The sequence below is a fragment of the Daphnia pulex genome, chromosome 8, assembly GCF_021134715.1.
Source record: "Daphnia pulex isolate KAP4 chromosome 8, ASM2113471v1".
In the NCBI taxonomy this organism is placed as follows: domain Eukaryota; kingdom Metazoa; phylum Arthropoda; class Branchiopoda; order Diplostraca; family Daphniidae; genus Daphnia; species Daphnia pulex.
Window position 1 is genome coordinate 13,114,932 of NC_060024.1, and position 19,651 is coordinate 13,134,582.

Genomic DNA, 19,651 nt, shown 5'->3' on the forward strand with positions numbered 1-19,651 from the left:
GCAAAAATTCCCCGTATTACTATTTTTTTTTTCATTCTCAACATATAAACGGTTAACTTCATAGACGCAAATAGCAATTAAACTAAATACTGGATGTAACTTATGTAGCACAACACCAGCGATTCAACACCAAGGAACTTTTCTGTTCCTTTTTCAACATATAAACGGTTAACTGCATAGACACAAATAACAATTTAAACTGGATGTAAGTTTTGTGGACAACACCAGCAGTCCGGCACCAAGGAACAGCAACAGCATAACTCGATGCAAAAAATCTTTCACCAGTATAGGCTGCAACAACATATGCCATATTGGACAGCAACATCACTGCTACGTAAACATAAACCTATGACCAAAATGAAATTAATGTTTGATCAATGGAAATTTTGTATAAAATTTAAAAAAATCACTTCAAATAAAGTTCACCCAAATATTCTTTGGCAACACTATCTGATAACTATAGTTTAAACAAAAATTTACATGAAACTAGATTACTCATTTAAGATTTCAATACAAATTCATTTGAAATTTGTAGTGCTCTGCAGCAAAACAAAAACATTCTTCAACAGTATCTGCCTATCTTGTTAACCAATTCCCCTTAAACAATCCATAACTCAATTTACATATGATCAAAGGAAAGAGCTGTTGACATGATGAAATCCCCAAATGTTAAAATTAAACAATGTAAGCAATTACAGTAGTCCAAGCATGATACTTCCCAAGTTAGAACTTATAAAATTTTTATCAAATTACCATTTCAAGGAGTCTTCTTGCAGTTCTACTAGATGTCCAACATTTCGGCAACCACAATGCAGCATGATCTAGCGTCAACTCAGATATAGCTGATCCCAGAAGACTTGAAGCATGGGACTCTCCCACACTCCAGGACAACATCAGCACCAAAGACTGCATGCAACAGCTCAATTTAATCACACCTTTCACTGGATGACTGCAACGAATCCATGCGCACATAAGACTGCAAAAAAAGCGCAGACTTCACCTGGCTATTCAAAAACAAAAACAAGTTACTAACAAGGAACAGAATCTCATGTGACATAACAAAACGACAAAAGTATGAAGTTAAACTATACAATCTCTCAGAATTACCTTGATAAATCTTACAAAGGAATTTGTAGTTGTCAAGTTTTCCAACTTGAAAATAACAAATGTAATCCACATTTCCATAATGGTCTTAACTCATAATTGCAACAGAGAAGCAAAGGGGTCTACTCTCTAGTCATTAACTAAATCTGTACGATCAACTATCAGTTGAATGCAAAATAAAAAACAAAAAAAAAACAAAAAAAACACAAGATTTCCCAAGTTACAACCAATAATATCAATCAAATTACCAATTCAAGAAGTTTTCCTGCAGTTACACTTGGGATAGCACCAGCTCGATAAACTGCAAGCAGAAGCTTCAACTCAACCATGACTTGATCACACCTTTCACCAGCTGGCTGCAACAAAACCACATTAATGATACTACAGCCATGAAGCTCAGACTTTGTCATGTTCTAAATTTCTGCAAAAGTTGAGCAAAGGGATCTCCATTTCCGACCTGAAAATCAACTTATGAAAGTAAAACCTATTGTATTATTGCAGGGAGATAGATCAACAAAATTACTTTACTAGCTCTGAAGTGTTTCTGCACGAGATGAGACATACAGCTAACAATGGCCGACATTTCGACAAAATGGACAGCGGTTTCGACCCACGTCATCACATTCGGCCAAGTGAAATTATATGCCAGATTGCCTGAAATTCAGACAGAGACGTCAAAGATTAATTAAATTTAAGAAATCCAAACTAGCATTACCAATTACATTTAATGGCTAAAAATGTAGATCGACACCAATCAACTTGGAAGACACATTCAAGTCCAGCGTCTCGGAAACAAATGGCAAATTTTTCTTCCTCACGAAGACACTCGCGCCACCTGGCGGATGGGAGGACAATCCGCCGTTATGGCGACCGTAGAACTCCAATAAATTCTTTAATTATTTTCATGTTCGACGGTAGAACTCTATTGAATTTTACAATTTATGCACGGCAGAATTTCTTGTGACTTTAATTTATAATTTAATTACTTGATTAAGCATTTGCCCAGGTATGAATTGATTTACTTTAGGGGACAAATCAGAATACACCCATGTGAACGATTTAGATAAAGAGTCAACTCAGTCAAGTCAGCTTGGTTCGGACCGTCCCTGCTTGTTTCATTAGGGGTGTAGTATTTCTGTAAATTGTAATCTTTTCAGTTTTGAACACAAGAGTTTTGTTTTCTTGGGGTACAGGACTGCCTTTGTTCAAACACGGGATATTTTCTGGGTCAAAGTACGTACTGTCAGCGTTTGTCACTATAAACATGTTTGTCTTGCGCTCGATTGTTGCCAGTTCAGGCGGCAGTCTGTGATGTGTATTTGTTGAATCAAATTCAAGTGTATCGAAGTCGAATCCAACAAAAATTAACAAGTAATTAATATCAAAATTTGGTCACACGAAAAACAGAAAGGAATGAAATTCCTTAGGTCCATTATAGATCAATTATCATAATGAGCACCACTTTTAAAATTAAATGCTGATGCGTAATCAGGCCTCAAATTGACGTGGTCTACGTGCCTGTCCCTCCCCGTCCACGAATCAATGCCATTTCGTTCACCTCAGAAGTCAGCTTTTGTCACGCCACCGACAAATACCGACACAAACATTACATCATTAGCGGAACTACAATAAGCGTCATTCATATGACCAGCATTATGATTAGTTAAAAAAAAAAACGTTTCTATTAGCCACCGATTTAGCAGATTAAAACAGAAGAACGAAAGTTTGAAAGTTTCTAAACTTTGGACTGGTAATTCCTGACACATCGTCCACTAAAATAAAAATTAATATTTTAAACAATGCCTCTGTTGTCACTGGATCAATTCAATACAGTACATGCTGTAAGGTATGCTGCATCTTTCCTGCTTCTTGTATAAAAGCAGGGGATGCCAAACGTATTGTCACACTTTGACTATTAGATTCATTCGAGACGATTGTTTTCCTAAAGTAAATCCTTCGAAATGAATTGTCGAATCAACTTACTACTTGCATTAAGTGTGCAATTCGTGTGTCTCGTTTCTGTTCTGGAAGCCTATTCAAATGGAGATCTGACTGCCGCCTGCTCCACCATGGCTCCCGTGCACGACGGGACTGCTCCTAGTACCGATCCTTGCCCTTATGAAACGGTCCCATCACAGGTAAATTATACCACATCTATCATTTATTATAAATAATAACAACAATCTTTGCTATGCATTTCCAGACGACGATCATTCAAGGAGAAAGTCTCACCATCACATTACGAAATATCACAACAACTTCCTTCAAAGGTGAACTGTATATGGAAACAAAATTTCATTACTCTAATTGCACTAACTTTCAGTGGTATGATTAAGGTTACATGACAATGGCCTTCGATGCCTCCAAACCGGACGAAGCTGGACCAGTCGGAACGTTTGATATGCCAACTGACGGCCAGATATTGAGCTGCCCCGATGGTGTAAATGTATGTCTGAATTTCACTGCATGCATACCTGTTTTTAATTTCTAAAAGCACATAATTTGGGTTACGCAGAATACTATTTCTCACCAAGACAACAACAGTATCAAGAAGTTCGTGCAGGCCATCTGGACGGCACCGGTTGACTTTGTCGGCTCTGTCGTCTTCAAGTAAAATTAACTTTAAATTATTCACAGTTAAAGAGAGAGGGGGAGTCAAATGCATGTTATTTAAACAAATTTAATTAATTTTAGGACGACATTTGTGCGAGGAGAAGCTATTTACTGGGTGAAGGAACCATCAACGGAAAATGTCGCAGTAACAACTTTTTAGTTTAGTTGTTAACACTTTGACTGAGTTTTGACAATTTTGTAGTTGGCATAATGCACATGCATTAGTGTAATCAAACTTAACGAAAGCTTACTAGGGAATACATTACAAAGTGCTATTCGAAACGTTCTAAGTGCTTTTTTAAAACAACGGCTACTGTTATTGTGAATTGCATTGCATTGGGATTTGATGGTGATTGGCAACTAAGTACCTGCTGTTTCGTATTCAAGGTACACACTGTGAAGATTCGAATCGAAGAAGGGGCTGTATTCGCTGCGCTAGCTTCATCAAAGGATTCTTAACTGAACTACAAGTAACTCTGAGGATTGCGATTAAATTTTCGGGACATTGCGTAGCACAGCATCTACTACATGTTTTATCTTTTAGCCCTTGATGAAACACAGGCCAACGTCAGAAGGATTCCTATTTTGAGCAGAGCACTTTCTTTAGTTGCTGCAAATAACAGTCGGCAGTTTGACAGTTAATTCAGAATTGTAAACAAAAGAGCACATCCCATAAGCTCAATAGATATAGGTAGATACTAGATAGTTAGAAGTTATTAAATGAAATAAGCAGCAAAGTCACAAAGTGAGAGGGAACGTGAAATTGTGAAAAACAAATGTGAGTGAATGAAGCCTAACCTGTTTCATGACTCATCGGCGGCATTTGTCGTTTCCTTATCAAGAGCAACTTGCGTCATTTGAGATCTGAAAACGCGGGAGGATACCGATCGCAGGTGCTCAGCGCCGAAGAATAAGTCCCACGTTAGGACCTCATACCTCTTGCCTGCAAAAGTTTTCTTATTTACGAGCTAAAAAGAAAGACGTAACAAGTTATAATAACAAGCACCTTTTTAGGTAATTAAGCAAGAATATTAGCTGAAGATAACGATAACTACCTGAAAGTAATATTATCATTGGGAAGAAACATATAATAAATTTAAAAAATAATACATTTCATATACCAGACTCTCTCTAGCGGTAAGCTAAATGGTCCTCGACTTGTTTGTCTGAAGGTCACCTGAGTTATTACTGGAAAAAAAAACTTCGCTGTAGTTCACCTGTCTATTATTTGGATGACACTCCAATTCAAAGTTCAGATGTCCACACAAAGTTCCATTACAATCCAATACAGAAATCCTGTCAAAGAAAAATCTATTCCAGCATCATAATAAAGCCCGTTTGCTTTTTCGATTGATACATTCTGGTAACACAAACTTAATTACATTAGGTCACTTCAAATTTTGCAAAATGTGACGCTAAATACTTAATACGTCAATGCAATTGAGGTGAACAGTTAACGGATTTTTGGGGTAACATTTTCAACTCAGTTTCCATTACCAAATATTACTGATCTGAATCCCATCCGACAGGTTCGCCAAGTTCCTTGTTCTTGGCTATCAGCCACACCTCCAGGGGCTTAAAATATTCACGGAAAGCGCTGGCGTCCATGCGATCTTGTCCCGTGACGGCTCGCATCGCTTCTGGCCAAGGTCGGGAAGCTCCCATAGCCAACATCGTTCTTGTATTTTTGAGCAGAAGAGGTAATATTGAGAATCAGTTAGAAGGGAAGAGAAAAATTTACCCTAATTTGGCTCCTGCTTCTTTGTTCCTGTAAAAGTCGCACTCGTGAAGTGGTTGGGATGGATTGTGCGGATCATATTGTCCGGCTGTCGTGCACAGGGATTTGTAAAACTGGAACTGGATAACGAAGCTCACAAAATACCTGCACTCACGGATTTAAAACAAATTTAATTACTAGAACCCAAGTCTTGTTAATGGAAAATTGCTAAAATTAACACAATACCTAATGTACTCGACGTTGGCTGCAATATGATATTTTGCTCCGGGATCGAAATCATTTTCGGATCTTGTTACTGGCGATCGGATGCCTTGGTACTTCTCACTTTATTAAAGAGGAGATTTAAAAGCAATTACAAAAAAAAAATAAAAAAATAAACTAACCGAAGCTTCCACCAATGACCATTGTAATCGGTCGATTTAACGGACCCGTCAAACACATCCCAGCGCCACTTGTCCATGATGTACGCAAATGGGAAAAAGGCGATTTTTTCCAAAGCTGTCGCCAATAGGTAATTGATGGTCGCTTCCTGATCTTGGGGTGTTGATTTGTCTAATAATCCGATTTCCTTAAGACTGAAAGAAACGAAGGTTAATCATTTATTCGTCTTGGGACAATGGGATCAAGCCTTACTGTTTGGTGGTCTGGACAGAGAGGGCTAGAGAATCGCCTACAGCTTCGTGAAAACCTGTAAAATAAGAAGTTGTATTTCAAAAATTCAAAAATCTATGAAAATGAGAAAATTTACCAGAATTGGCTCCGTCCCTGTAGACTAGCGGAAGATTTTTGTACTGTAAAAAGTACTGGATGTGTCCCATTTCGTGATGGACGACAATAAAGTCCTCCATGGTGACCTTGGTGCATTGCTTGATCCTGAAATCCTTGCCGTTGCAAAAGTCCCAAGCAGAAGCGTGACACACCATTTCCTTACCCACCAGTTTCTCGATGATGGATCCGCTCCAAAATTCGGGCGGAGTCGGCAGCAAACCCATCGAGGTGAAGAATTCTTCCGACATTTCAAACATTTTCTTTGGGGTGTAACCCTAAGTGAAAAACAACGTTTTGTAGCTTTGCTTTATCTTGAATATTCAACGAGGACCCTTACTTGCTTCAACATCTCAGGAGTGACATCAATGGAAGTTTTCCCTGGATATGGCGTAACCAAGTCGTCGATATTCCCCCATGATTGGGCCCACATATTGCCCAGAAGATGTGCGGGTATGGGTTGATTTTTGGGGACCTTGTCTTCTCCGTAATGAGCTCGGAGTTTGGCCCGGACGTAGGCGTGAAGTTGAAGGTAAAACGGTCTGATGGTCTGCCACAGCCCCTCGATATCTTCCTTGAATGTGTCCGACTCATAATTCTGTAGCCAATAAGCTCCCGTGTCGCTGAAATCTGTAAGCAAAAAGTATAAAGCATTGGCGACAATAACAAATAACATTTGAACATATGTACTATTCATTCGAGCGGCTTCGTTGCTGAGTTCGACGAATTTTTCGTAATGATGCCGCATTTTACCGCCACTCTGTTCGTGCCACTGCTGCCAAACATGTTTCAACTCGTCAAAGTTACGACTTTTGCTCATTTTCTCCGTAATTTCTAAAAAAGGGCAAAGGGGGAAGTTTTAACCGCTGTGCTCTACTTACTTAACCTATGTCTAGATACCAGGATCGAGATTCATTCCGCAATCGCCCGGATTGGTGAAGGAACAGATTTTGGCCGTGCTGTAAATCTTCTCCATGGCGTCAATTGTTTTGCGGTACTAGTGAAACCAAAACGATGACCTCCCATCAATAAATAAAATTTATTTTGAAGTGCCAATTTTACCTGCGTTAGTTTACCCTCTGGGAGGGCAGAAGGACCCAAAACGGATAAGAGTTTAAATTTGCGTTTCAAATCGGGGTCAGTGAACGGTTTCCAATTGAAACTGGTTATATTCTTCCAAGCTTCTTTCTCAAAACGAGCGGCAACTAAACTTTGCTCCAACTGCGGTATCAATAGAAAGGTATTACGTAAAGTCGAGATTCATTAGCGAAATAAAGAAATACTTTGAGTCGTTCGTTCTCGTCGGTGATGTCCGAAGCGAATCTCCACTCCGCAACGTTAGTCTTGTAACACATTTCGGAAGATTTTACATTGTGGGCTGACAGGTACTCCCTAGCAAGGGCTTCGTCTTCCACGATTGACCTTTTCGACCGTAGCACCGCATACTCACCAGTCCTAGAACAAAAATACCGTCCAACTTAAACTACTCGTTATTAAATCAAAATTCGACTTACAGTTGGTCTGTCTTGAGATGACGGGCATAATTAAAACTGGCACAGCAGCAAATGACGACGAACGCAGTGAAACGCATTCTGGCGACTGACCACCAGTAAACTAAGAACGAAATGGAACAAACTGTCGACTTAAGTAATGGCGAATATTGTTAACGGTACTACTACCAGTTCAAACGTGAATCAGCTGTGACGATTCACCCCTCCCACTCTTTATCTCCCCATACCGGATGTCATGGTTCGCCACACACGACCTCCGCTACATTTCGGACATCCTGTGATTGTCCAGTACTACTAGACCACGGCATTTCCTTCCTGTACTTTCTCTCTCTCTCTGTAGTGATGGTGCAATCAGCCTACTTGGGGATGGTTCATTTCAAGTTCTTCAGCAGTTCAACAACCTCACAAATAGATCTCCTTGCCATAAACACTCAGGGAACGAGAATGAACTGGTGAACACACGGGAAGGAGGAACCACCAACATCACAAAATCTTGCTGCTATACGCCAAACTGACTATTAGTTCGAAGTAAAATAGACGTCCAGTTTTGAAGGTGGTAACACACCTGCAGTTGTTTGAATAGCACACATAATAATAAATTTAACAAGAGATAATAGCAAAGAAAAGGTTGTGTGAAAAACAACAATAACAAAAAAGGGAGGAAAAAAATTCGATACTCACGGAATATTTTCTTCTCTAAAATCAACATATTGTCGTCCCCAAGAAATGCCATGACACATCACAACTCCTAACGCATCAAACATTCTAAAGATCAAAACTCCACGCTGTGTTAAAACACGTGTAGTAGGAGTCAGTGAAGGGTCTTCAGCCCTATAGTGCTGGGTCATCCGAGAACCGGGATCTCCTTCAGCCCATGAAATGATCGATGCACGATCAAAACTCGGCGAAATCCAAATCTATTTTCAAAATAGCAATAGATATAAAAGAGAATTCCAATTTTCAAGTATTGGTACTCACCAATTTTCATGGAATAACCCAAAAAAGTTCCTAGCTGCGATGCAATTTGTTCAACCGGATTAACTGGGGACGAACTAGGACCACAGTGATAAAGAATCAATCTCCTGTAAAACTTAACAGAATCGAATACATGCCACAAATAGTTCTAACAGAATTTTACCCGATAGGATAACTTTTATCATTTCCGGCAACAAAATAGCGTTCAAGTTTGGAATTCGATGCGATGCAAACAGAAAAACTAATCATTGGCGAATCGGCGACATTAAACGGGCAAATAAGTTCGCGATCCCAGGACCATTCGGCATCTGCTGTTGAATTGAAATGGAGATCACTTTTGAGGGTTGGGCCGCTCTTGCTACTCCTGTTTGTGGCTCCTGCTGTAATATTATTGGAAAAGGCATCAGATTAACGATTACTTGAGTTGAGTGTGGGCGGTTAGCAGATGTAGCAGATGTTGGTTTACCTTCTTCTTGGTTTACTTCAACTACCGACATCAAGACGGCTTGATGAATTGCAATATTCTCGAGTCGTCGTTTCTGTTTTTGACCGGTTATCATTAATACTTTTGCCGAAATAGTAAAATACTTTCCAACCAATCGGGTGTATGGTCCTATGGACTGTCTTATGAAAATTTTTCCTTTCGGCAAAGGGAAACCATATTAGGTTGGAAATAAGAGGGGAAATATACAGAATCTAGAGTTGAAAGTCTTACCTAATATGGCTCATGCGGAGGTAGGATAGGTTCTCCAGCTCGTTGTTCCGAATTTGAAGGATCCGTTTTCGCTGATCCGATTACTTGAATGAAAGAACGAGGTGTCGAGACGGGTCGTCCGCATGGACTTCGGGTTGCACATGGGGATCCCAATTTGGAATCTGAAGATTCAAATGAAGAAGACGGTGGGTACAGGAAACGCAGATGTGAAGTGGACACTGGCGATCCAGTTGGGCCTTTCAAGATACACTCGGTTATAGTAAACCTTACAAAACTATCACGAAGTCTGTTACCGAAATTTTTTTTTTTTTTTTACTTTTATAACACATAAATTGATCTTTATTTTAAATAACTCACCAAAATCAAACCAGATGAGCTCGCAAAAGTCGAACAGCTGGGGCAGAAGCACGATCCTTTCGATGACTGGTACATAGTGAAAACGAACTAAAGATTACGCACAACTTCGTGCGTAACTCATTCATAAACTCCCTGGTAGAGTCCAGCAGGTCTTCGCTTTAAGCACGTTCTTTGCGTCATAGGGGTGGTGTGTTCGTCTCTTTTACTTAACCGAGGCAACTCTCCGTTGACCAAAAGTGTTCATCCTTTCAAGAAAATCGAAGTCCATGACGTTGGACTCCAACATGAGGCATTGCATTTCATCTTTGCATTCAACACTAACGAAGAGCTCTCTTCGTCAAATTTGCGGCAGTGTAAATGTTGTTGACTTTAACTTGAAATACCGAGAGTGCATTCAACATTCATCCAGGAATTGGAGTGATAACGTTGTCTGGTCAGCTCACCGACCAACAGTAGATGATCCTAAGGCGGAAAAAAAGATCGATTTGGTGGACATGATCATCGGACATATCGTCGAAGAAAACGAATTAATCAAGTACTTCCTCGTAAAGACACTGAGATGAGATGAGCTTTGACGTAAATGCGCAACTCACCTGATCGAATGGGATGTGGCTTTAAGAGAGCCATTTAGAAAGGACGATAGGGCGGACAAACCATTTCCATACCGTTAAAACTCTCATAGCCGAAAATAAGGTTAATATTGTTTAACCAGATCCAGGTGGACCACAAATATCCAATGGCTTCTGGCTTGCAAACCGACTGTAAAAAAGCGACTCGTGATGGGGACGGTAGAGTGGCTTATTTGTGACCCCACTATAAGCTGGGATATTTTCATTCACCTTACACAATGTTGATTTGCGGTTACTGTATGTTCTCGGGGACGGATGCTCTCTGCTAAATGAAGCTAAAGTATATTGACAACATCTCGTGGCATGAGGATAGCGAACAAATGATTTCGCGAGTTTTCCTCTCGCCGGGAATGCCAAAACTGCCAAGTAAAGAATAAAGTAAAATAAACTAAATACATCCAAATTTATAAATGAATTACCCCTTTTGCTTCACGGGAGGCAAGAACATTGTTATTTTCCTCGTTTAAGGTATGGAAGACACAGAAGGAAATCTTTTTTTGAAATGTTTTTATGGCCGAGGGATATTTTTCAAATGCCCGATTATTTCCAAAAAATTTTTCGTCACCGTCAAAATAAAATCGGGGATTGTTACGCGTTACCGATATTGATGTTCTGTCAAATCTTTTTGAATTTTGCTCGTAAGTTCTGCAAGGCGTGCAAGCGAGCGCTAGGAGTTTTCTAGACGTCGATGACCATAAGAGACTTGGATACATTTTTATCGGCGTTAGGAACTCAGAGCTGATGTTTGGAAAACGATATGTTTCTACATATAGCCATGCTTTAATATTGGTGCTTTCGGTAAGACTTCTATGTATACCCATCGACTCTGAACGTCAAAGAGAGCGTGGATTTTGTTGAGGTTTACTTCTCATATTAGAGCCTTTATTTCAAAGACTTATTCGAATTCGGACATTTTCAGAAGTGTGTTCGTAGGTTCGGATATTTTTAACCAGTGGTAAACCGAAATGTTTGAACTCATTGGCCGTAAGACTTTTTGTCGATTGCTACCGGCACACGGAAATTGATAATCTTCAAATTTCGAACCTTCTTCTTAATCAACGCGATGACCTCGGATAAGACGTTGGCGTGAAGGCGGAGAGAATTGCCACGACCTCCAAAACGAGTGCGCAGCGCATGAATAGTGAAGATGAGGTCAGAACTCAGAAGCACCGCGTATTGTTAAACCTCATTCGTCCAATTCTCAACGATTTCTTCAGTGTTGAGCTTAAAACGAAAAATGTCACCACCCCCCTTCGATTTTTACTCTCGGAAATGTTAACATTGTTCTCCCAGCCTTTAAATACACAGCAAAATACAAATATTTAATATTAGAAGCCAGACATGAATATACTGTAATATATAGTACCTTCCACATTTTTAATTTGCTTCATGTAGGTATTAAGCTGTCTCACAACTTAAGAGCCCAGAAGATGGAGTATGCCGAAGATGGAACTATAATTCGTTGAAAGATTTGGCCCACATTTGGTTCCTATCACAAACAATTGATTATAGATTTTTTACAAAATGAAAACATTTGAATTCTTCTCACCCGGAAATTTGTGTGCAAAGCTCCCATTTCGTTGTCAGATACAATGGATCAACTATGTCCAAATGGCTTCACCAATCAAAGGCCAATCACCAATTTTCACTCCATCGAACCCTGCAATATGTAGGTGGGCTGCCTTACAACAATTCCACAATGTTCGTCACCAACGCCGATATTATACTCACTGGCTTAAGTTTTTCCTTAAGTCAGCATTTTTCATGGTCACAGCATGTTGCTGACTTTTAACGCTCAAGTTTGCATAATCAGGTTCTTGTTCTTCAACAATTTTCTTCATAAACTGAGACAAGTTCAACAGCCACACTGTAGCCTACTTGAAAGCACCTTTGAGTATCAATCAAGTGTAATGACCATCAAGTTTACGATTTGGCAATCGAGAAACAAAATACAAGTTCATGTGAGCAGACTTTCTTTGTTTGAAAAAGCTCAATCAAACATTTCTGTATTGCTAAAACTTTCTAACCAGAGAGACCCGAGTATGTAACACAACACACACCTACGAGGCTACGACCGTACGAACTACGAAGTACGAAGGCACCGCACCAAACCAAGTACACCCGCGAAACTGACCGAAGAAAATTAGCATACTGCAGACGAACTTCCGTCATTCCGTGAGAACCCGACCCAGTTAATAACATCGAAATTTCTTCTTGATTATGGCACCTGGATACACGGTAGAGGTGCCATAATTAGTTTGGCCGTATACTATAAACTAATATCTATAAAGCTCACTAAGAAAATAGCTGTGAGTTACTGAGTTTCTTCCATTTTAAATTTATTTTTAAATTCACGCCTAGAGGCTAGAGTAGCCTAGTTCCGTCTTATTCAGATGGCTTTCGTACAGCGTTGCCAATCAAAAACATCCTGATAAACAAAAACAAAGTAATTGTGAAAAGTTTATTAATATGCGTGGATATTTAATATTTAATAACCACTCACTGCAATATTTGATAAAATTAAAGCAACACCTAAAAGAGCTGAGAAAATCTGAAATGTATTTTTGATTTGACAGCGCCCCAAGCCCAAGCCAGAAAGAGAACAGGGGGAGTGGAAACCAGTGCTGCCACTATGTCGGATTTGTCAGTTTTTGCAGGATTTTCGAAGTGCTTGCATGACATTTGCAGGACGTAAGATTTTGCAGGATTTTCGAATTTTTTGTCGGATTTCTGGTAATTTTTGGGGATTTTTTGAATATCTGGTGATAATTGTATTAATCAATTGAAATTTGCAGTAGACAACAACTGAGACCACTGTGGCGCTGTTGTCTGGTGCTCTGAGCCTAAGCCGCTCTGAGCCTGACTCTGAGTTTCTGATCTGTGGACGTCTAGTCCTCTCGTTACTCGTTTGACTGTTTGAATTTGAGAGTTTTATTGAAAAAAAGTTCTGACTTTGTTGAGGTTTGAACCATCTACCACTGAAGTGCTGATCCAGCTTGCTAACCAATCAGCTACAGGGACTTTATCAACAATTACAAATTGTATGTATTAGTTACATCCCTGAGAGATTTTTAAAATTCTTATTTTAAAAAGCCGAAGGCTTACCGCCTTTTAAGGGTGAGAGATTTGAAGAAACAAAAGTTCCGACAGCGCTCCAAATAGTGTTAACCCTGAGAGGTCCCTGGGGAATTGGGCGGGGGGAGACGAAAACGGTTTTTCATACTTTCACGCTCTCGTGATCCTCCGATCATGAAGCGACCTATCTCATTCAACGTAGAATGACTTTTTACATCTAATACGACTAATTTTTACAAGTGTTAACGAAATTAACGGGGTTATAATCGGGGAAAAGAACAAAAAAAAGGGAAAACTTCTAAATGATGAGAAAAAGTTCGCTTCTAATATTTGAGAATCTAACCACCTCTAATTTAAAGAAGAACTTTCCCTTTAACGAAAAAAACTAGAATTGCGATATCTTATTTGTTTTTCGCGAGATATCTGCAAAAGAAAAAGACACCCAGATTGACTTTTAGTTGGATTCCCCAGCAGACGACATTTTCTATAGCCTGTGTCTGCTTGTCGAACGTCAAGCTCAATCAAAACAATCAACGAGGCTAGAATTTCATTTGATTATCGGACGCTGTGTCTCAATTCGCTTCCCAATCTAATATTTCTCACCCATTCGCAAGGTATGATACAACTTAAGAATTACTCAAACGTTATCCTTTCTTATTTTTAACATTTTTAAATGTAGATCCGGAGATCCTATTCCAGTTTATCCTATCTGTGCATCAGTTTGTTTTCGGTACAACTACTCACTATTATTCTCGATGCTTTGTAATCTTTTAGATGATGGAATAACCACTTTGCTACAACAGGGGCTATACCAGTAATTCCACAAGTATGTTTACACACATCAAGACGCAGGGAATGGTTGGTCTCAAAACCACTCCTTTAATTTCAATTTATGATTTATCTATCTATTCACATTTCAGGTTACTTTACTAAAGAAGCTCAGTTTGTTTTCGGTACAACTACTCACTATTGTTCTTGATGCTTTGTAAAATCTTATTCAAATTCCCAAAGATTTGAATTTAAAAAAAATTACGTTGTGAAACAATAATAAATAATGAAAGAGACATGGTAAAATTGAATTGCATCACAATTTGAGTACGCTACTTTTCTTTCCAAAAGGTTTCCAGTTAAGTTTCAATTGTTGGAATGTAAAAAATAAAGATTAGGAGGAAATCATTTTAACTAAACCAATTTATTTTTGTTCAAAACACTAAACAGTCGTTAATTTTCGATTATAAAAAAAATTAATAAAAGGAAGGAAAAATAAGGCAGACAGGTGAACAAAAAAAATGTTTAATCTGTAAACGTTTAGGTAATATTGAGAGAAAATCAGAGTTTCGGTAAACCAGCTGTGATCTGACTTTCAATGCCACAATCATCTTTCCCACGAAGAAGTTTGATATAACCATTATCACCCCAGTCGGTATTCCAGTTGTTAGCAATAAGCCAGTATGGAACACCTTCCTCAACGCCCCATCCAAGAATTCGGATGGCGTGACCGCCGACTGCTTTCCATGAACATGTTGGTAAACGCCTAATTGAGAGATCATAATAGCAATAAAATTTGATTATAAAAAAGGCCTAATTCTTTCATACCTTATTTGTAAGTAGGAAAATCTTCGTAAACGGTTAAAGCTCTTTCAACCGGACCATTGTTTAAAATATCTCTAACTGAATATCTTCCATGCGTTTGTGAACAGAGTAAGAAGAAGCACCTAATTTTTAGGAAACAAGCTCTGTTAGTTATTTTGAATTGAGAACGAGAATAAAACCGGACATACCATAGTGAAGAACTGAAGATCTTGCGTATAATCGACTGTACAACAATCTTCACAAATCTTGAGGCATTTCGGAGTACCACCTCCCTCTGAGCAAGGTGGACGATCACCTGTTGTATGATGCTCACATGCGGGAATAATATACGGCTGGCATCCCTATATGAGGAAAAACAGTTAATTATTCAGCACACCTAAAAATTAAGTATATCGACTTACTTGACTTGAGTTGTAATTGCCTCCAGTGACAATAACCTTCTTAACCCAGTGGCTCCAAGCAGCACCAGTGAAGCCACCATTGCATCCAAAGCCACATGTGTAGCAGCAGCTGACCAAGTTTTCGGCTGAGAGATGAGCATTTACTACTCCCTTTGAGTGAATGCAAATATGATCTGACATGACCTCTACAGCTCCAAAAGTCTGAAACCAATATAAATAGAAAAAATAAGAGATATTAATATCAGCAGATTAATAAAATTACCCAGCAAGATCAACAAGAGTCTTGATCTCTAATTTCTTGGATGGTGGGGCAATATCTGGCCATTGTTCCCAAGCATCAAATGCCTCTGGAATAGCTAACCTGGTTACTAAACATCTGGCTGACATTCTTCAATGGAGGCATCTACAAATTTGAATCTGGGTGTACAGCCATCATTTGAGTCAGGGTCCCATCGGGAAGTTTTTACCAAAATTACGTCCAGCCTAGAAGGATGAAACATTAGTAATTCATCAGAATTTAATGTAAGTAACAAGTGTCATATTACCTTCCATGTTGATTTCATGGAATTTATGTGATTGATAAACTCATCTGACAAAGGATTAAAATACTTGTTTGACTTCAACTTTTTGGCCTGGCTTGTCACCAGTACAAAAGCATAGATTATAAACAAAACTGTCTTCATGGTGAAACTCTGGAAAGAAAACAAAAATTTCACTTTAAAATCAATTTGTGGTATAATAAAACATGTATATCAATTATTACAAATAGAAACATATTCATAACTTTCAGAACTTCGAAATGACAGACTAAGACACACTGACTATATATTTTCTTTACAACCAAGAAACTTGTGTACCATTATCAAGGGGAAGGATTCAAGACAATTTTATAATATTTTTGCAAACTAAAGAAAGTGAGGGGCGTCACTTGATTTCTGGAATTCTAGGTAATGCAAAATAACTCAACAACATCTTAACAATCATGACACCAATAATTTTATTTATAATGGAAACTTAACTGAGAAAAGAAATGACAATCCCTGTTACCTTCAATTCCACTATGGGCGTTGCAAGCTACGAACTTGACTATTGCTTACTTTCAATATTGCTTTAGGAAACAAAAATACGCAGTAAATGGATTAGAATAACGAAATTTCTCCTTTTGTTCTGATTAATACCAAGCACTATATTGACAGACGGGCCGCTACAGTGCATTCAATTTTGTTGCCATACGCATTTAAAAGTATTGTGCACCAGAGGCGCTCTGTAACATGTAATTTTTGGAAGACATAAATTCGAATGAGTCATTCTGTCAATTATTTTGTGAAAAACCGGAAACGGAATACATTTCTAACCAAATAAAACCGTCTAACCAAGCCTGCATACAATTGGCAAACTCCGTAACAACCAGTGAACAGGGTTTTCCATTTGAAAAGTATCAAGGTAATTTAGATGTGGTAATTGGGGTAGTTCATGGCCGAATGTACAGGTAAAACTGGTTTTAAATAGCATTTACTTAGCGAAATGCGGATTAAAAATAGACGTCCAGTAAGACCGCAAACCCCCATGAAACAAATACTTAATACAAATAAAATAACAAATTACTTATGCCTTCGATCAAAAAACATTTTAATAATTTACCAAAACTGAAGACGTTGCAAATCGAAAAATATAATGTTTCAAAATCAAACTATATTTCTCTTATCTTTCATTTTCAGTTTCAACTTCGATAATTTTTTGTTGATCTTTTGATGCCAATGCACAACCAACAAAAATAAAACAATAAGGCAAATTGCGAAAACCCCTGTTGACACATTTTTCCAGAAATTTAAATATTCGTCAGTTTAACTCATCTCTTTGATAGCAGAATTAATGAATGTCAAAGAATTTTTTAATACAACATCAATTTGAGTCTTCAACATTGACTGGCCAGCTTCCGATAATGTTTTCGTTGGTTCTGCTGGTATTGGATTGCAAATAACCATTGTAAAACCAGCAAAAAATACGATAGCGCAATTCATCTACATAAAATACATTGAAAAAAAAAAATTGATAACGAAGACCAACACAATAACAACACAAATTTACAATACCTTAGTAAAAAAATCTATAATGTAAGAACACAATTTTTGACGTTCAGTAAGGACAAGTGCAGACTGAAGAATACCATAAAACAACGAAATATTGATAGCAAAGGGGCAGCAAAGAACTCAAGATTTATTAACATTATATGAGACGTTCGTAACTTGACTACACTATGCATACCTCCCCGTTTCGGAAAAAAATTTAAACATTTTGAATTTAACACCACACCAGTTTTCCCTAGTATTGCCTCCCCTCTGTTAACACCGGAACCTCATATTTCCCACTTTAACTGATAACACCCCTCCTCCCTCTTAAAAAAAAAAGTATTTTCAATACACTCATAAATTTCTCAGTATTTCAAATAATTTCTAACACTACATTTTTTCCTGAGAACGCATACCCCAGACTTTACTAATAATACCGCTTCAAATTTCCGCATTTGTCACTGACACCATCTCATATTTAAAAAAATTTAAAAATAAAAACAGTTAGTGCGTATTTCTCTTCTTCTTTCTAGTCGTCCGTAGCTTTTGTAGACACTATATTCACCACGTCGCTTGTTGCAGTGGAAAGTTTTCGTGTGTAGTTCACCGAGCATTGACATTAATTCGTTAAACAATAACATATTCTATTAACGACGAAAGTGATTATAGTATAACTTGAGTAAGTGTATTTTTGTGTTTCCATAAAACAATCATCAGAAGAAACACATCATAGTTAAAATTTTTTTTACATCAAAATTTAAATTCACAATGGCTGGTAAAAATTCTGTCGAACAATGCTCCGTCGGAATACATTGCAATTCTCCCTGTTTTCTATCAAGATATGTAAAAGAAAATTTCGAGTTACACACATTAGATGATTTAGAAGAAGAAATACGTCAAACTATTCATTTTAGAAGTAATATGGAACACATTCCGACTATTTGTAATCATCACAAATCAACTTATACTACTCGATTTAAATCTTTTAAACAAAGTAAAAAATGTGACAATCCTTTTGGGAATCACTTGCAAAAAAAAAGACCTTTAGGTTTATTTACAGTCACCCTTGCGTCGTGCGTAAAAGTGTCTTCAAAAACCAAGTTTCACTTCTATCCTGGACAAATATTGTGTGACAATTGCAATCAAAACTTAAATTCACTAGTTCTCCACAACGCTAATGAAAAACAACCACTCAATACTGAAGAAACTACAAATAATCAAAATGCAACTCAGGTAATCTTTATGTTCATTTGAACAAAATATTCCACTAATAACCCATAATAATGCCTACTTTTTTACAATTGATAAACAAACAACTATATCTATTAAAGTAAATAGGGTACTAGTTCAACTACCAAAAAATTCAAATGAAGTATTACATTTCCGTATAAAGAATTAATAAAATCCCAAAAAATACAATATAAAACTTGAAAGTTGAAAAAAATAATAACCACCTAGCGATAAAAATAAAAACTACATAGTACGTACCTCATTTGTAGCCAGTTTGGATGTATTATATACAAACAGGAGATTACTGCGCGCGACGTGCTAAATTTAGAGCGTTACATTAAATCACAATCACATTATTAAAAAACTCACAAGCATTAAATTTAGAGTGATATTCATTAAGTAGTATTAAATTGTTAATTTAATGCTTCCACTTTTTGTTACGATAAATAAAATTGTGCAATAAAATTGCCCATTTATTTAGCACATAGCATGCAAGTTATCACCATGCGCATTCATTTGCTTTTAATATAATGCAAAATATTAAATCTTTTTATTATCGCGTAGAGGGCCGCCTGCGAAGGATTTTCCACTGAAAATGTCGACGGTACATCACAGGTAACCATATCTATTATTAATTGTGCATAAAAAACATAAACATTTCACTAATACTATTATTGTAACGTATTGAATGGATAGGCCTTTTGACTGTTTCCACTCAATACGTTACATTGGTAACAACTTGTTATAACAACAATCTATCTGTCTTGCATGCTATTGTGGATTCTGTTTTCTTTTTCGTCTTGCTATGTTTTCTTATTGTGTGTAAAATTCACGTCAGGTGCGGTCTCCAATTTATTGGATGTAAAAATCACAGCC

At 37.7% G+C, this 19,651-nt stretch overlaps 2 protein-coding genes, 2 long non-coding RNA genes and 1 pseudogene across 6 annotated transcripts; 2 read left to right on the forward strand and 3 right to left on the reverse strand.

The window, feature by feature from the left end:
- Nucleotides 1-89: 89 nt before the first annotated feature.
- On the reverse strand, nucleotides 90-1,931 carry LOC124200887. The gene is made up of 5 exons (XR_006877402.1): nucleotides 1,820-1,931; nucleotides 1,633-1,758; nucleotides 1,353-1,572; nucleotides 754-1,004; nucleotides 90-346 (listed from the first exon to the last, which is right to left on the reverse strand). It is a non-coding gene; the product is annotated as an uncharacterized LOC124200887 (long non-coding RNA).
- A 1,061-nt stretch (nucleotides 1,932-2,992) lies between these two features.
- Nucleotides 2,993-3,999, forward strand: LOC124200880 (putative ferric-chelate reductase 1). The gene is made up of 5 exons (XM_046597238.1): nucleotides 2,993-3,242; nucleotides 3,308-3,374; nucleotides 3,441-3,550; nucleotides 3,620-3,714; nucleotides 3,799-3,999. The coding sequence occupies exons 1-5, from the start codon at nucleotides 3,066-3,068 to the stop codon at nucleotides 3,875-3,877; spliced, it is 528 nt and encodes a 175-aa protein (XP_046453194.1). The 5' UTR covers nucleotides 2,993-3,065; the 3' UTR covers nucleotides 3,878-3,999.
- A 19-nt stretch (nucleotides 4,000-4,018) lies between these two features.
- Nucleotides 4,019-8,479, reverse strand: LOC124200860 (angiotensin-converting enzyme-like). 2 transcript variants are annotated; one of them, XR_006877400.1, is made up of 15 exons: nucleotides 8,413-8,479; nucleotides 7,735-7,834; nucleotides 7,504-7,675; nucleotides 7,283-7,441; nucleotides 7,121-7,217; nucleotides 6,911-7,054; nucleotides 6,561-6,850; nucleotides 6,204-6,498; nucleotides 6,089-6,143; nucleotides 5,839-6,030; nucleotides 5,681-5,779; nucleotides 5,459-5,599; nucleotides 4,935-5,395; nucleotides 4,724-4,772; nucleotides 4,019-4,660 (listed from the first exon to the last, which is right to left on the reverse strand). XR_006877400.1 is itself a non-coding variant. In XM_046597206.1 (13 exons), exons 1-13 carry the CDS (start codon nucleotides 8,462-8,464, stop codon nucleotides 5,221-5,223), a joined length of 1,971 nt encoding a protein of 656 aa, XP_046453162.1. In that variant the 5' UTR covers nucleotides 8,465-8,479; the 3' UTR covers nucleotides 4,925-5,220. The 2 variants fall into 2 exon arrangements, 1 of the variants encoding a protein (XP_046453162.1); XM_046597206.1 differs by lacking the exons at nucleotides 4,019-4,660; nucleotides 4,724-4,772 and having other exon boundaries at nucleotides 4,925-5,395.
- Nucleotides 8,480-13,037: 4,558 nt separating this feature from the next.
- On the forward strand, nucleotides 13,038-14,546 carry LOC124200039. Its single transcript, XR_006877135.1, has 4 exons — nucleotides 13,038-14,096; nucleotides 14,162-14,212; nucleotides 14,286-14,340; nucleotides 14,403-14,546. It is a non-coding gene; the product is annotated as an uncharacterized LOC124200039 (long non-coding RNA).
- A 109-nt stretch (nucleotides 14,547-14,655) lies between these two features.
- LOC124200038 lies at nucleotides 14,656-16,630 on the reverse strand (annotated as a pseudogene). Its single transcript, XR_006877134.1, has 7 exons — nucleotides 16,524-16,630; nucleotides 16,022-16,168; nucleotides 15,739-15,959; nucleotides 15,477-15,677; nucleotides 15,264-15,416; nucleotides 15,079-15,197; nucleotides 14,656-15,016 (listed from the first exon to the last, which is right to left on the reverse strand). The product of XR_006877134.1 is annotated as a cathepsin B-like (transcript).
- Nucleotides 16,631-19,651: the final 3,021 nt, after the last annotated feature.